Here is a 16,949-nt window from a genome sequence, read left to right on the forward strand (position 1 = left end):
TAGACTGCAGGCAGTGTGCATGCCCTGACCCATATATACAAGTAAGACCCTGACCTTGTCTAATGAGCCCTGCGTGGGGCTTCTGGTGTGGGGATACAGCATGATCATTTAGAGATTTATGATATCCGGTCTAAAGCTTTGATTGCCTCTGTTCACATTTATAAAGAAGTCATTACAGCTATGCAGGGTCCATTTTTAATACACTAATGGGGTCGGTTGGTGAAATATGCAAAGCAAATGAGGCTCTAGGAGTAATGGGGGCGTCGCTGTCGCACCTAGAGGCTCTACTCTCTCTGCAACTGCCGCGCCATCTCTTACTTTGATCAACAGGGCCAGGCAGTGAAATTGTCATTACTCCTGGCCCTGTCTAAGTACAGAGGACACAGGAGTTACAGAGAGATCAGAGCCTCTAGGGGTAATGGCAACGCCCCCGTTGCACCTAGAGGCTCATTTGCATATATTAAAACAAAGTTTTTCTAAGCAATGCAGGCACATATGAACATGGGAACAACACAGATGCCTTCAGCTGCTAAGTGCACATGTAACAGGTCAGCCAGTGTCATAGGCACAAATCTAGTGATAGATGCCCGTTAAAGGGGTTGTTTGATTTTCTTAAATTATTTTACTAAAGTGCCAGGTGCCTGGTAAAATAATATAAAAATAATACCGTACCTCCAGGCCAGCAGTATTGCTCTGTCATCTTCCTGGGCGGTTTGGCTACAGAGGTGACGTTCTATGTCCTGCTGCCACACACCACTGAGACAGCTCCTTTATAGGGGCAGTGATTTTGTATCTGGCGGGGGAATGCAACAAATTGGAACAGAATAAATTCTGGTACACTCCGTTCTGGTTTGGTAAGTTTTTTCCCCCCATTGACAATGAATGAAGACAAAACTGAAGCGTTGTGCTGAGGTTTTGAGACCCTGTGCCGGATGTGAAAGTAGCCTTAGTCACTGACTGGCTACAAAGGCTTAGGCCTCTTAAACACGGGCGAGATTTCCACACGGGTGCAATGCGTGAGGTGAACGCATTGCACACGCACTGAATCCGGACCCATTCATTTCTATGGGGCTGTGCACATGAGCGGTGATTTTCACGCATCACTTGTGCGTTGCGTTAAAATTGCAGCATGCTCTATATTGTGCGTTTTTTACGCAACACAGGTCCCATAGAAGTGAATGGGGCTGAATGAAAATCAAGTGCGGATGCGGTGCGATTTTCACGCACGGTTGCTAGGAGACTATCGGGATGGGGACCTGATCATTATTATTTTCCCTATAACATGGTTATTAGGGAAAATAAAAGCATTCTTAATACAGAATGCTTTGTAAAATAGCGCTGGAGGGGTTAAAAAAATAAATAAATAATGTAACTCGCCTTAATCCACTTGTTCGCGCAGCCGGCTTCTCTTCTTTCTTCTTCTTTGAGGAAAAGGACTTGTGGTGACGTCACTGCGTTCATTACATGGCCCGTCACACGATCCATCACCATTGTGATGGATCATGTGATGGACCATGTGATGAGCGCAGTGATGTCTTAAAGGTCCTTTACCCAGGTCCTGAAGAAAGAAGAGAAGCCGGGATGCGCGAAAAAGTGGATTAAGGTGAGTTAAATTATTTATTTTAATTTTTTAACCCCTCCAGCCCTATTTTACTAAGCATTCTGTATTAAGAATGCTATTATTTTCCCTAATAACCATGTTATAAGGGAAAATAATACAATCTACACAACCTTGAACCCAAATCTGAACTTCTGTGAAGAAGTTCGGGTCTGGGTACGACATTCAGTTTTTTATCACGAGCCTGCAAAACGCATTGCACCCGGGCGATAAAAACTGAACAACGGAACGCAATTGCATGTCAAAACTGTCTGAAATTGCGTACCTACTTGTGCGGGTTTGCCGCAATGCACCTGGGACGTATCCTAAGCCAAAACGTGATGCCCGTGTGAAAGAGGCCTTAGAGAGAACAATGGATGCTCTAGTGCAGGCATGCTCAACCTGCGGCCCTCCAGCTGTTGCAAAACTACAACTCCCACAATGCCCTGCTGTAGGCTGATAGCTGTAGGCTGTTCGGGCATGCTGGGAGTTGTAGTTTTGCAACAGCTGGAGGGCCGCAGGTTGAGCATGCCTGCTCTAGTGGGCCCAGGCCCCGACACAATAACGGGCTTCAAAGGTCTAGTAGAGAAGGCTACCCCCTCTGGTGAGCCCAAGAAACCTCAGTATATAATGTAGCTTCAGGTCTGACCTCATCTTCATAACTGTGGGCAAATAAAATACTTAAAATGACCCTGTCGAAAACAGTACTAATGAAGAGGAAAGACTGAGTGGCTGCCTAGTGTATGTGATATATCTGCACCGGTCACAGTCTATAGCTTTAAGAAAAATGGCTCGACTTGTGGTGGAAAACAACAGGGAGAAGAAAAGCTATTACGCTGCTCATTTAAATAAAAAAATAAAAAAAAGTAGAAGAGACCGAGGTGAAATATAACATAAATCACTTTATTTATCCCCGTTGGATACATAAAGTAAAATATTTCACTCACATAATGGAATTACCTCTACAGAACTATTCTTGTGTAGTCATGGATATAATAATGGTGTATTTAATAAGCTTTAGGCTAAGTAGACTTCTGCCAATGCATTCTCATTCGAAAAGCAAGCAGCAGCACAGGACCGGAGCAGTCTGACTTATCCCAGCCGCTCTCAATAAACCTCTCGCAAACACTGCTAGAAAAGAGACATACATTGGGAATTTTGGGTATAAATATTAATGTCAGACACTCGTACTGCCTCCCGACAACTCCGGGAAAAAAAAAAAAAAAAAGAGACAGCAGCTGGAGGCCTTGCACATTTAATCACACAGCGATCTCCAAAATTATGCTTACATTAAAAATCAAGTGCATGAAAATGTCTTATTGCAATCAGAATGATAACAGGAAATGCTGATCCTGCTTCCAGACGGGGGACAGAAATAGAACATTCCACACGGATAGGTGACAGTACAGCGGTTAATAGGGCCCTCTGCTTTATATGCATGGAATGCCTTTATTGCAGGAAGAGAAAACCCCTATCTGTATCTGTATTTCGCCATAGCAATGTGCACCTGCATACAGGGTTGTGCGGGCTGAATCCCCCATATTTTTTCTTTGCAGTATATATTGGAGGCGTGGCGATCTCCAAGCAGTCAAGCACACCTGACCAGTTAGTCTGCCCCCTGGAGGCTGGTTTTAAAGTCAGTATAAAACTGAGTCTGCTTACATAGCACCTACCAGTAGCCATTAGGCTCCAGGAGAAGTATATAGTGGGCTCAGCATGCATGTTGATACTTGCATCCCTGGATCCGATGAAAGCTGTAATGGCACCGGACGGGGTTAAAAGCAGAGTGTGCTTGGCGTGCATGCTGTGCCTGCGCTCCCTGGACTTTATGTGGCTGTCATGGCCCATAAAAGGTAGGAACTAGTGTTAAGGCGACCTTGACGTGGTGAGTGGCTTATTACGCTTTGGCCAAAATGTACACCAATGCCTAATTCAACATCCAGCATAAAGGCAGGGCAGAGTGCTGGTTGCAGTGTGCGATTGCATTTTGTGTTTTTATGTTCTATTTTTGTTGCGATGCGGATGCACAGAGAGAAACTACGGAGTGCTTCCTTAGGGTTCTGTGCCTCCACTCCCATCCAAGTGAACGGGTCTGCATTCGTGATGCCATGCACAAACATCTGGGGCCCATATTGCAGCCAGCAAACAGCAGGTCCGCAATGTACGGGCCCCAGCCATTTGTGCACGGCATCACAGATGATAAAGAAGAGAAGCAACTGCAGCGCTCACCTGTATACGTATTGGGAGGCACGGATGAAAGCCTGGACCCTAACAATGTGGAAAAAGAAGGTTGGATCCAGCTTCCCATAAAAAACTTTTTCTTTATTCTTGTTGCGGTAAAATGACATACATGGACACCACAGTCTACGCGTTTCGGACAAAATAAATCTTAGTCCTTATTCATGACAAAAGGACTAAGATTTATTTTGTCCGAAACGCGTAGACTGTGGTGTCCATGTATGTCATTTTACCGCAACAAGAATAAAGAAAAAGGTTTTTATGGGAAGCTGTATCCATCCTTCTTTTTCCACGGCATCACAGATGCACACGTTCACGTACATGAACAATAGTATAGAGTCCGAGAAAATTGTCTCTCCCTGCACCACATTTATCATTGAGCCTGAGTCCCTACGATAAATCTGGTGCAGGTCTAGACAGCCGGTCTAAGCTTACAACATCTTTAGGATTAGTAAATCTGTCTGTATGTTCTGTGTAATACTTGGATATAAATGGCCTCTTTAATGAACATTTTGCAGATAGCACATTGACCGGTCCATTTCTGTTGGGCCATGCAAACATCAGTGTTTTCTGAAGATCCTTTTTTCCCATTCCACCAATTATGGAAGATGTCATATTCTGGTCCATTTTGCAGATGAAAATAGCCCAAGAAGAAAACAGACATAGTGAAAAGTAAGGGAGGTGAGGTCACTGCACACAGTACTGACAGATTCTTCAGACGAGTGATGGCCCTTGCCTTTGAGAGAAATGCATCTAGCTGTGCAGCTGAACCAGGTAATAATATGGCTGAGGATGACATTAGGGAAGCCCAAAAAAGATCTCTTCTTTCACAGTTATGGTTCTACAAAGAAGCACAGCCACCATGTAAACTGTTTTTGGAAACCATGGTATGCTTTAACATTTTAGTCCCCGCAGCTTAGTCCTTCTTATAACCTCTCACATGATCGGTCAGTGGTACAATGGCATTCTCATTTCCTATTTGTAACAACTGAACAAGTAGAACTTTAAGTCACCCAACAGCACTAAGCTCATCGATGAAATCAGAGGCCTTGATGCATTTTCTATACCAGCGTCTACTGAAGCCAAAATAACAAATGCACAGACCCAGAAATCATTTTAGCTTCTTATCTGCTCTACCTGCTCGGACTAGATTTACCCCGATTAGCATAGCAATTTGCAATAAGTTTTTCAATTAGTGCTAATCAATTTCAGCTGCCAAAAAAACCGAACCCTTTCTGCTATAGAAAAAAAGAGCCTAAAGAATGCTAATGAGGGCTTCACATACCTATGTCATCTCCCGCGCCAGTTTATAAATGTAAATCTTTCCCCTTAATTACCATCTGCATGACAGCTTAGAAAAAAAGAACAACTTATGAGTCATAATTCAGCAAAGTTTACTATGACAGCACATTTTAAGTCCTGAGGAGAACAGTAATAAAGGAAAACCGCAAGCATTTTTGTGAAAACAATCTATTTTGTTATGTACACACACGGGGTGCACAGCCAGGCTTTCACTAAGCCTCACGTAACACATATTGTATAACTAATGGAGCATTAAAGGCTAGACAGACAGACACGCTGCAGAGATGCTGCTTCTGTTAACAAATAGCAATAATTACTCCTCTGTAATATATTATAGCGGAATATCATCAGAATCCAAAACTCTTAAAGTGGTATTCTGGTTGTAACAAGCTATGTCCTATCTACTGGATACAGGACAACTATTAGATCGGTGCAGGAAGTGCAGCTACCATATTTCTGGCACACCCATAGAGATGAATGGCGCCACTTTAAGCTCAAAGGATATCGTGTCTCTGTTCTCACGATCGGTGGGGGTCCCAATGGTCAGACCCCAGCAATCTTATAGTTATTCCCTATCCTGTGGATAAGAGACAACTTGTTACAACCAAAGTATCCCTTTAACCCCTTCCTGGCACAGTGATTTTCCATTTTTGCAATTTATTTTTTCACTCCCTGCCTTCCCAGCACCAGAACTTTTTTATTTTTCCATTCACATAAACATATGAGGGCTTGCTTTTTTTGAGGGACAAGTTGTACTTTCTAATAACCCTATTTACTATTGCATATAATGTAGTGGGAGTGTCACCGCCAGTTCTGTGAGAAGGTCCGGCAGACGTTCTTCTCTACCTCTTGTATGATGTTCTTTGTATTGGTTTCACTTTGTCATCTTTTTTCCTTCTCCCAGGTGTCACTTATTTAGACTAATTGTCTTCCTTTATATTCCCTCCCATACTGCCTCACTTTGCGGTTTATACTACTTCCTGGATTAAGTGTTCACTGCTGGAGGCTGCTGCTGTTTGTTCAGATAAGTCTTTTCCTTTATTGTGTTTCCTTGATGGCTTGATTCTAGGTGACCCTGACTCAGTCCGTATTAAGTGCAGGGAGCCGGTGGTAGTGTCCCCTCACTATTATAGGGTTTTCAGGTGTAACACAGTCTTAGGTACGTGGGCATGCAATCGTCTACGATTGAGACCCTTGCATGAGCATAGCAGTCAGGGAGAGCTCTTAGGGTTTTATAGGGCTCACCTATATGCTCCTTAGTTTGGGATCAAGCCAGTCGGTCGTTTATTTATTAGTTCCAGCTATCTGCAACTTCATCCGTGACAGGGAGACTGAAAAAAAATCCAGGGTGGGGCAATTGGAAAAAAAATAATTCTGCCACAATTTTAGTTTTTTTTGTTTAGGGGGTATGTCGTTTCTGCTGCAGCTCTCTTCCTGTAACTATCACAGCTTCTAATAGATAGCTAGCAGCAGTTAAAGGATGGAACTGAGCATGTGCAACCACCTCAGTAGGTGGACATGCACCTTACTATACAGATTAAACCACAGGGAGGCTCCATTATAATAAAGAGAATATCTCACATTTGGAGCAGTAAATTACAAAAGTCACACATTTTTCATGATGTGTATATTAAAATAACATTTAATGGTGGCACAACCTTATTTAATAAAAGTGAATGGAGATGTTGAACTGCTCACCATAAAACTCATAGGTTTAATTGAATCATAAGAGATGCAACTGTGGTTAAAATGGCTGCATCAAATAAGACACAAATACTGTAGATCATACCCGTGTGCTAATGGAAGGCAGAGGTCATCTGCTAGCGTTAGTGTAAAGGGCACCAATGGACAATACATTGCTACCCTGAACTATAGGCAGGCAAGGCAAAAACTGCACTTGACTGCATCAGCTTGAATCTTATACCTAGCTGTAAATGTACCATATTTTATGTGGTCTCGATGCACTTCCACGGTGCGAGTATTTTTATGGACACTGCAACTGATAATAAAGACATTTAAATTCACACTTCACAACACAAGTAATAAATAATGCACCACGATGATACATCATGAATACGAAGCTCGTTGGCTTGTTGTGACAGTTCAGTTAGCTGAAGATCTTTAATCGTGAAAGGAACTTTTGGAAAGTGAAATATAGGAGATAAGAACCAGACACGGAAGTAAACATGAACGATAATAGACAAACAGAAGATGACGGGATGGAATAGATGACGAAGGAAAGGATACATTAAACCAAGAAGGTACCAAGAATGCCTGATGTGATGATATTATGGCAACTTCAAGAAATAGGGTCACGCATAAGGGGCACTGGTCATATCCCAGCTGGACAAGTAGAGACAGAACACGTCTTTTAGCATCTGACTTGATACAATCAGCACCTTTTTTATAATGCACTCTATGTTGAATTATTGTTTTAATTTGGAATTATTGAGACCTAATAGGCGTCAGATTATTATTATGTTCATACAATCATAGGCAAATCAAATTTACGTGAAAGAGTAGAGAAGACAATCCCCCCAAAAATATATGCTAATGCCATACATATTTGTGAGCAGAGGAGTCTCATAATTGGTTCTCTTTTCTCACTTTTAGGTTCCTGGTCCTGTGAAACTGGTGAACGTTCATATTATTTTATAGTTTTGTACCAGATAGAAAGAGTCAGACTTTGGATTTTTTTGACAATATCACATGTAGAATAAATTAAATGTTACTGTTGATTTCCTCCAGACTTCAAAGTGGTTGTCTGGTTTAGAAAATCTATTTCAAACACCATATTGTGTCATTCATAATAAAAGGATTTTTCCCACAATACATGCTCGTACCCTCTCCACAGGATAGGGAAAAAGTATCCGATCAGTGGGGGTCTGACCCAATGATCATTAAAACAGAAGTTCCCCTGAATGGATGGAGTAGAAGGTTAAATGGATGGAGTATCTATCTATGAGCCCCAGTGCCATTTATGAGCCTCTATTATTAGCCCCCATGCCATTTATCAGCCGCAGTGTCATTTATTAGCCCTTATTATGAGCCCCCAGTGCCATTTATTAGCCCCCATTATGAGCCCCCAGTTCCATTTATTAGCCCCCATTATGAGCCCCCAGTTTCATTTATTAGCCCCCATTATGAGCCCCATGTAATTTATGAGCCCCCATGCCACAGATCAAATAAAATAAAATAAACACTCATACCTCCTGCTCCTGGACGCAGCCACTCCTCACCTCCAGCTCGCTCTGTCTTCTTCCTGCTGCGGTTGTGCTGTGACCCGACACGCACAGCGTGAGGTCACAGAGCGCAGCCACAGCACAGCCAACAGCCGTGGACCAGGAAGCGGTGAGTACAGAGCCTTCACCGCTTCCCGGTCCTCCAGTACTAATGAGCGCTTTATAAGACACTTTATAAAAGTGCATCTTATAAAGCGAAAAATACGGTAATTCGCTATACTACATTTTTAATTTCATGCAATTACAAAAGTACTGAGATCCAGAGGCTGTTTTTGAAAAATGTAAAAAAAATAATTTTGGGGGGGGGGGGGGGGGGGGGCAACCCCTTTAACTCATCCTGTGGTGCTGCTGCAGGGGAACTGAACCATTACAGTGAGCTACCCACACAGATTACAGCTGATTACTTGAGTCTCAGTAGTGGTAGTTCTATTTATGTAGTGGCCCTTTCAAAAAGAGGGATCCAAATCAGACGACACCTGAATCAGCATCGGATTGAAGTCCCTTGGGACCACCAGAGTAAATTATTCTGAGCGCCCACCATCTGTGCATATAGGACCTCAATGGCCCTGTTTTTATTAGAAGTCTATTATTGTCGGAGCTTGGGCCCAACTGAGGATCCTCTAGTACTCTGGTGGGCCTGTCTGCCCCTGACCTCAATGGTCACTACCACAATGTACACAGCTTTCTGTTCTGACTTACAGTAAAACCAATTGTCATCATAACAGAATATTTCCATTTCTAACTCAAGCAATCATTTTGGAAACTCTTCAAAGTATAACTTAATCTAAGATGTCTTGCCTGCTTCTCATGTCTCTGTGAAGTGTGTTTTGCCTTCCCATATGTAAATGTAACATTTTGGGTCAAGATGTCCTTTAAAGCTCGTCTTTAATTAGAAGTCTTCAGCAATCCTCCACTTCTTTGCCTGTTTATAGGAAGTATGTGATATATAATGGCCAATTTCTGCATGGTACTCAAATCAATTGCACTCTAGGGGGTATACTGATTGTGTTTTTTAATAATATAGGATACCGCGAGTACAATTGATTAAAGATTACTACAAATAATCAGCCTGGTGCAAAAACAAAATCCTCTCTGCTAATTGTAGCTTTATATGATGTCATATATGACCTTGCCAGGGGAAGAAACTATTTGGAAGCAGTGGGAAGTGTTTAAAATTAGTTTGATTTTAATATGATTTTAATATAGGCTTTTCAGTTGAGCTTGAATTAGACTGCCAGCGACGCTGCCTGGCTGCCACATAATTTCATTAAGATGTCCAGTCATCTAGGGAGAGTTGAAAGTTATGTTAAATTGTACTGGAGTCTTTTGATCACTGAAGCTCCCTATGTCATAAATAACTCCTCGTTATAATGCCTTTAACTATTTATTAGCAAGGTACACTAATGTTACTCTGTCCGCCTCAAGTACACATGAAGTGTCAATGCAACATCGATTTTTAAGAGCAATAATTGGGATTTGTTCTATCGGTGCAGCCTAATTACGTAGCAAAATTATAAATATGTGCTACACATGGATGCGGGTAGGCCATATGTTTGTAAGGCATTAGTCTGAATAGCCAGATGCTAGAGTTACTTAGCAAAGAACACTAAAAAATGCAGCATTTTTCCCAATCTGGTTAGTTCCATCAAGCGGAAAGGCACATAGAACGGGAGAATTTGGGAGAAATGTATGAGGTCTGAAGAGGATGCTGCCTGAGCAAAGCACAAGATGTGTTTATTAATTTTCAACTTCACTAAAATTTCGCCCCAAATATTTCCTTCATATGTAACATTAAGATGCAATAATAGAAATAGCCAGACTTCATTCAGGTAAACATGACGCAAACATAATCAAATGGGGTTGAACCTGAGCCTTGGGGTTTGATGGGCACTGAAAAGTCCCACTTCTCTATATGAGGAGTTTGCATGTTCTCCCCGTGTTTGCGTGGACTTCCTCCAGGTACATACTCCGGTTTCTTCCAACACTCCAAAGACATGCAGATAGAGAACCTACATTGTGAGCCCAATTGGGGACAGTGCATAATGATAATGTCTGCAAGGATGGGTTCACATCACATTTTATGCCTCCGTTTGACATATACGTTACAACAACAAAAAAAGGATGCAAAAACGCAGCACACCACATTCTTGTATCCTGCACAGTCCAGTAAAAAAAAAGTATGCATTTTTTTTACAATATTAAATTATATTATACTTTTTTTTTCTTTACAATGGAACTCTATGGTGAACGGGTGCCACTGTATGGCATCAGTCTGAAGCATTTAACATTTTCCTTTTTTTTTTTCTATACGTTAAACGGAAGGGAAAATTGTGATGTGAACCCAGCCTAAAGCGCTGCGGAATATGTCAGTGCTATATGGCTGACTATAATAAATAAAACAAACTAGCATTATGAATGCTGTGCAGTAGCTGTAGCTGTTGCCTCCACTGTGATCAAGAATTTAAAAAATAAAAATTTCTTAATAAGAATTAAGTATAATTATGGTAATCGGTGAGTGGTAATTTAATAAAAAAAGGGAAATTACTTTTTTTTGTATCCTCTATAACATAAATCAGGGCTTCACTATTTGTAACACCCCCCAACCCCAAGTTATAGATGATGTGCTTTTCGTAGAAGAGAATATAGTAAGTGCCCTTTAGAACAGTTTGGTCATAATTACAGAAAAACACAATCTAAACTAATAGCATACAAACAGTCATGCCATTCATTTCTTTTATTGAGCACAATGAATAAAATATCCCCAGTGCAGGAAGAAACGTATGTGATCTTGGAGGTGTTAATGCTAATTTGCAAAAGGTGTTTAAATTAAGCAGAAGAGATTGGAAGTGTGGGTTTCACAGGTGCTACATACATTAAAGTGTGCCGTGGCCTCCTCAAACAGCTGGTTGGTGAGGGTGTCGGATGTCAGACCCCAACCGATCACATACTGATGACCAATCCTGAACATAGGTCATCAGTATAAAACACTCAGAAAAGCCCTTAAAGAGAAGGCACACAAAGCCTGGTTACTGGCAAATGTGTTCTGAAAACAGACTGGCCACTGTTAATCATGACTCGATGCAGACAACTTTCAGAAGACCTGGAAGATGTGTTATAGAGACATATGAACCTGGAAAAATCTACAAAAGTATTGCTAAAGATCTGGGGGTACATCAGTCTAAAAACAGAGAAAATTAAGACTGTTGCTACATACTCTTCCTAGAAGTGGAGTGGATCTTTGGGGCTGTTCTGCAAATTATAGAGAAGGCCTGATTCTTCAAGAACATCACCTTCTATTAATGGAAGTTTGAAAATAGGAAAGTCACACAGAAGCTATCTGTATTTGGCGAATCCGTTTTTTGCAGACCACAATACAAACACAGCTATATGCATGAGGCCCAAAGCTGGGTTTATATCCTTTTTGCAGGTTCCGTCATGAGCTTTCAATACAGATGCCATCAAATTTGATGAAAAAAATAGCTTGCATGCTACAGTTTCTTGTCTGGTAAAACGACTGACACATTTCCCGGAAACTCAACAGCATTCATTTTAGTCTATAGGGTCTGTCGAGCGCCATTGTTGTAATGATTTGAAGGATCTGGAGTTGCTGTCATTTTCATTTTTCTTTTCGTATGAGGAAACAAAATATGGATATCGAGGTGCAGATGTGAACCTAGCCTATGCTGGCCACAAACATTATGTTGATATCTACCATTTCAACTCTGCTTTTAATAACATACAGACATATGAATGTAACAGACAAGGTGCCCTGCTGAAGACCGGAAACAGGTCCCTCCTGATTCATATACAATATGTTGTCTCATTTATGTACTTTTTGATTCTGTTGTCCAATCCCCATTGAGGGACAATCCACGCTCAAGTCACAGAAACAGGCCCACCACCATCAACAACATTGATGGACCTTTCATATGAACATATTACCCTTTTTTTTCCGGATAGACATTTTCTTCTATTTTTCTAACATATTGAAATTAAGGCCTCTTTCACACTACCGTATGGCTATTTCAGTGTTTTGAGGTCCGTTTTTCAAGTACCCGTTGTTCCGTTTTTTTGTTTCCGTTGTGTTTCCGTTCTGTTTTTCCGTTCTGTTTTTCCTTGTGGCATATACAGTATAGAGTAATTACATAGAAAAAATTGGGCTGGGCATAACAATTTCAATAGATGGTTCCGCAAAAACGGAACGGATACGGAAGACATACGGATGCATTTCTGTATGTGTTTTTTTTTTTTTGCGGACCCATTGACTTGAATGGAGCCACGGAATGTGATTTGTGGGCAATAATAGGACATGTTCTATCTTTCAACGGAACGGAAATACGGAAACGGAATGCATATGAAGTACATTCCGTTTTTTTTGCGGAACCATTGAAATGAATGGTTCCGTATACGGACCGTATACGGCCAGCAAAACGAAAAAAAAATAAAACGGTAGTGTGAAAGAGGCCTAAAGGTGAACAGAATCAACATACAATGCAAACAACTCATTTCTACTTTGGGAATACTCTTTATGATCTCCCAGGATAGGATCCACTCCTGTTCACGGAAATAGATATGCAGCTTATATATACAGCGATGTGGACAACCTATAATACGAATGAGTAGAAAAAGAGCGTACCTGCGTATTGGGTAGGACAAATCCAGGAACATTTATATTAATAAATATGATAAAAACAGAATCCTTACCCCATTTAATGGATATGTCTTCCATCCTAATTCTCCAATGGCTGTTGTTGTATCGAGAAGCACAACTGAAAAAATTAAGAAACATGTCAGCATAAGGCACCCATTACATATTACATTTATATTTAAAAGCTATTTTACCTTTAATAATAATTTTTACAGTTCATATGTAAATATAATCTGCACAAAAAAGTTGAAGGGGTTTCCACAACTTAAAGGGGTTGGATTTGTTTTATATAGCCCGTTTGCAGTTTTTTCGTATCCCCCCCATGCTTGAATCCTACTTCCTGGTTTGTCATATGACTGCTGTCCCATCATGCCTTAGGGCAGTGAGGCATGTCCTGACCATATCACGTGACACTAGCCACGCCCCTTGTTCTTACCAATGACACTTCCTACATCCTACATTACAAGGCTTCAATGCAGGATGTAACCTACTGCAACTCAATATCAAAACAGATTTAACACAGGGAGCAATGGTAGGCAGTTTTAATAAATGGTGGCATTTAAAAACTGATGGCCTTTCCTTAGGATAGGTCATCAATATCATATCAGTGGGGGTCCGACTCCCTGCACCCCCACTAATCATCTGATTGAAGGAGCAGTAACACGCCATAAAATGACAGGCAAAGTACTGAAAGCTATTGTAAGTCCCATTAAAGTCATTCATCTGATCAGTTTGGGTGCCCGGAGTCAAACGCCCACAAGTCTGATAGCATAGGTCATCTCCTTTGTAGCCCAGCTAAATTTAATGATACCGTTCACTTAGCGATCCATTCTTTTATTCTGGCAAAAAAATTATAATCCATATGCAAATAAGCAGTTAGATGCACCAACGGTGGGGCCCAACTACTCTGTGCACCCTTACTCCTCCAGCTTCCTCTGCCAGCTCCTCCCACTTCTTCTTGATTGACAGGACCAGGTGAGATGACTATGCAGGAACCCGACCTTGTCAATTAGAGAGAGGGAGGGGCTGTGAGATTAAATATTTTTAGTGTCCTATTAAAGAAGTGTTTCCCTCTCATATCCACAGGGTATGTCGGATAGGTGGGCGTTCCACCTTCAGGAACCCTGTTCCACTAGGCAGTCACATCCAGTCTAGGTTCTTCTCACTCGGGTCTTTAGGAGTTATAGTAAGTTACAAAAAGAACTGATTTATGCCATAAATCTTGCAGATGGGAAACCCCTTTAATTAACACTGACAGTTTGCAATACAGAGACATAAAAAATAGGTGTTTGTCAAGAAAATGATCAAAGAATAAAACCATTTTCATAACTTCGATCCCTCCAGAAATTTCAGTTCTCACTGGTGTAATTTGTAATTTTCCTGTAATTTCCAATTTTCTAGTCAAGTCAGTTGTCGCACATAATGACAAACCGAACATATTTGAGTAACGGCAGTATACTGTAATTTAGCTGTCCTGTATCATTCCACTATATTCAATATGCCGCATACATTTGTTTTACAACTTTACATTGACAACTCACCTACTATAATTGCAATTTTAACAACATCAATGATTGTATTCTCTCTGTTATATAAAAGAGAACCTGAGATACATTGCTTTATATTGGCATCTCATAGGAAACATTTAGGTTCCCTGCTGCTGCGTTCATTTTATGTTTTTCCCACTAAGCAGGTAAACAATTCCTTCCATTACACAGCTTTCAATACAAAGATAAGTACATTGCTTGAACATATTTGTATAACATACTTCTTACTCTATATTACATGTGAATTTTTCTACATGAAAATGTGGCTACAAAGCTAAACAGATCAATTGTATGGCTCTATAGCATAATTGTGCCTAAATCCCCTGCTAGGTCTCGGGGCCATACAGCATCCCAACTAGAGATGAGCGAATCTTCCAAGATTTGTTTCGTTTCGGATTCTACACATTTTTCAAAAAGTTCGATTCGGGTCTGAATCTATTTGTTCTGAACCAAAGTTGCTCCAATTGGCCTGGCAATTGGTATATAACCCCCTCTAGTCTTCTAAAGCACCGATTTTAATCTCATTTTGTAAATTTTTTTGCTATTTGTTTTTTCATTTTCCCTCACCCGTCCTCTCGGTCTGCTACAGCGTCAGGTGTAACTGTATCTACTTTTATTGTTGCCGCCGTAACCTGCGGTTATTGCTTGGCTGCAACTGATTGCAATAACCTCCCACCTGGTGTTGACAGAACACTGTTGATTGCTTATGAGCTGAGTTCCGTTTTACAAAATTCATTCAAATTAAACTAGAAAAGATTTGGGTTTGATTTGGTGCCTAAAAAACTGAGATTCGGAATGAATCTCCGAATCTGTGAATAGATTCGCTCATCTCTAATCCCAACCAACCTATGTATCTGTAAAAAAATTAAATAAAAAAAAGACATAAAAAGGGTAGATTATTTAAATGGGTTTTCTGGCACTTTGATGATGATCTATCCTCAGGATAGTTCAGTGGGGGTCCTATACCCTACACAAGCACCGTTTATTTTAGGCAGCTGCCAGTGGCAAAAACTACACAGTGGGTGGAACCGGAGGCAGAAGGCTCCATCCACTGTGTAGCGGCCATAGAGGCCAGACCAGCACAGACCCGCCAGTATCCTCTTTCCCCACTGACCTGCCGTCTCGACATCATTGCAGAGGCCCCAATAATCAATCGCCTTGCAGAGACTGACACTGTGGATATGTGTTGCTGGCTCACATAGCCAAAAGACCGTCAGCAGGATATTGACAGGGGCATTAGGACAGAACAGACTGAGGCACAGGCTAGTTAGCAGGCTACTACTTAAAATAAATGTGTTTTGGATGTTTTAGTGATTTGTGAGTAGGGGTCGGGTAGTATTTTCATGTAGCTCTGCAGGGGTCCCCAAAATCAATGCCCCAGGCACCCCAGTCCAGAATGTATTGCACTGCCCTAGGCACCTCAGTCCTACACTGTGCGTCTATTAGTAGTAAATGTAACCATATGAAACTTTGTAATACTGTATATCTTATCAGGGAAATGTGATATATTCATCCCATTTCAGCAGCATCTTGTTCCCCATTTATTGCCAGCCAGCTCCCTATACTTTAAGAAAAATTGATTATCAAAAATACTACACAAGGAGGAGAGGAAAGTGTCTTCAAGTAAAACTGTGATCTACAACTGTCCAAATGACAAATTAGCCAAAAATGCCAGATTTTCCCCAAAGAGTCATACCTACATGATGTCTTTTACTGTACTCAACAATGAAAACAGAATTTTGAGACTGGGGAGAGGATGGCCACTTATCACTGCTCAGAAAGCCATTACAGTCCTCAAATTCTGTAGTCTGCTAAACATTGATGAGCGTCTCATTCCCATATAAATTCTTCATCCATGGATGAGATGTGTATAAAGATAAGTAATACCTCTCACCTAGATCATGGTACCAGATTACGATGAGCTCTTGAGTAAGGCATTTTATAGGGGTTATCCTGCATTCTGATAGTGACAGCCTATCCTCTTGATTAGTCATCAGTATCTGATCGATGAGGGTCTGACTCTCGTCACCCTCACAATCAGTTGTTTGAAGGTCAGTGATGTCACATTCATCGGTCACATGGCCCAGGAACAGCTCGGTCCCATTCAAGTTAATACAGTACAGCCACTATACAATGCATGGGGATGTGCCTGGTCAGATTTGAGGAGGCCATAGCACTCAACAGAGTGCATCAGTCCATTCAAACGTCTGATCGGTGAGGGTGCTGGGAGTCAGACCCTCGCCGATCTAATACTGATGACCTATCCTAAGGATAGACTGTCAGCATCAAGTTTCTAGACAACCCCTTTAATGGCCAGAAACTTTTAGTTCACTTCTTTTTATCTGCTTATTTTGTTAGTTTTTAGTGTGAGAACA

At 41.1% G+C, this 16,949-nt stretch overlaps 1 protein-coding gene across 1 annotated transcript in view; it reads right to left on the bottom strand.

The window, feature by feature from the left end:
- EPHA6 (EPH receptor A6) overlaps positions 1-16,949 on the bottom strand; it is a 983,829-nt gene that overhangs the window by 877,659 nt on the left and 89,221 nt on the right. The window contains exon 2 of the mRNA XM_044284497.1: positions 13,084-13,148. Coding sequence (XP_044140432.1) covers positions 13,084-13,148 — 65 coding nt within the window. The remainder of the gene's footprint in view (positions 1-13,083; positions 13,149-16,949) is intronic.

This window comes from Bufo gargarizans, chromosome 3, assembly GCF_014858855.1.
Source record: "Bufo gargarizans isolate SCDJY-AF-19 chromosome 3, ASM1485885v1, whole genome shotgun sequence".
NCBI lineage: Eukaryota > Metazoa > Chordata > Amphibia > Anura > Bufonidae > Bufo > Bufo gargarizans.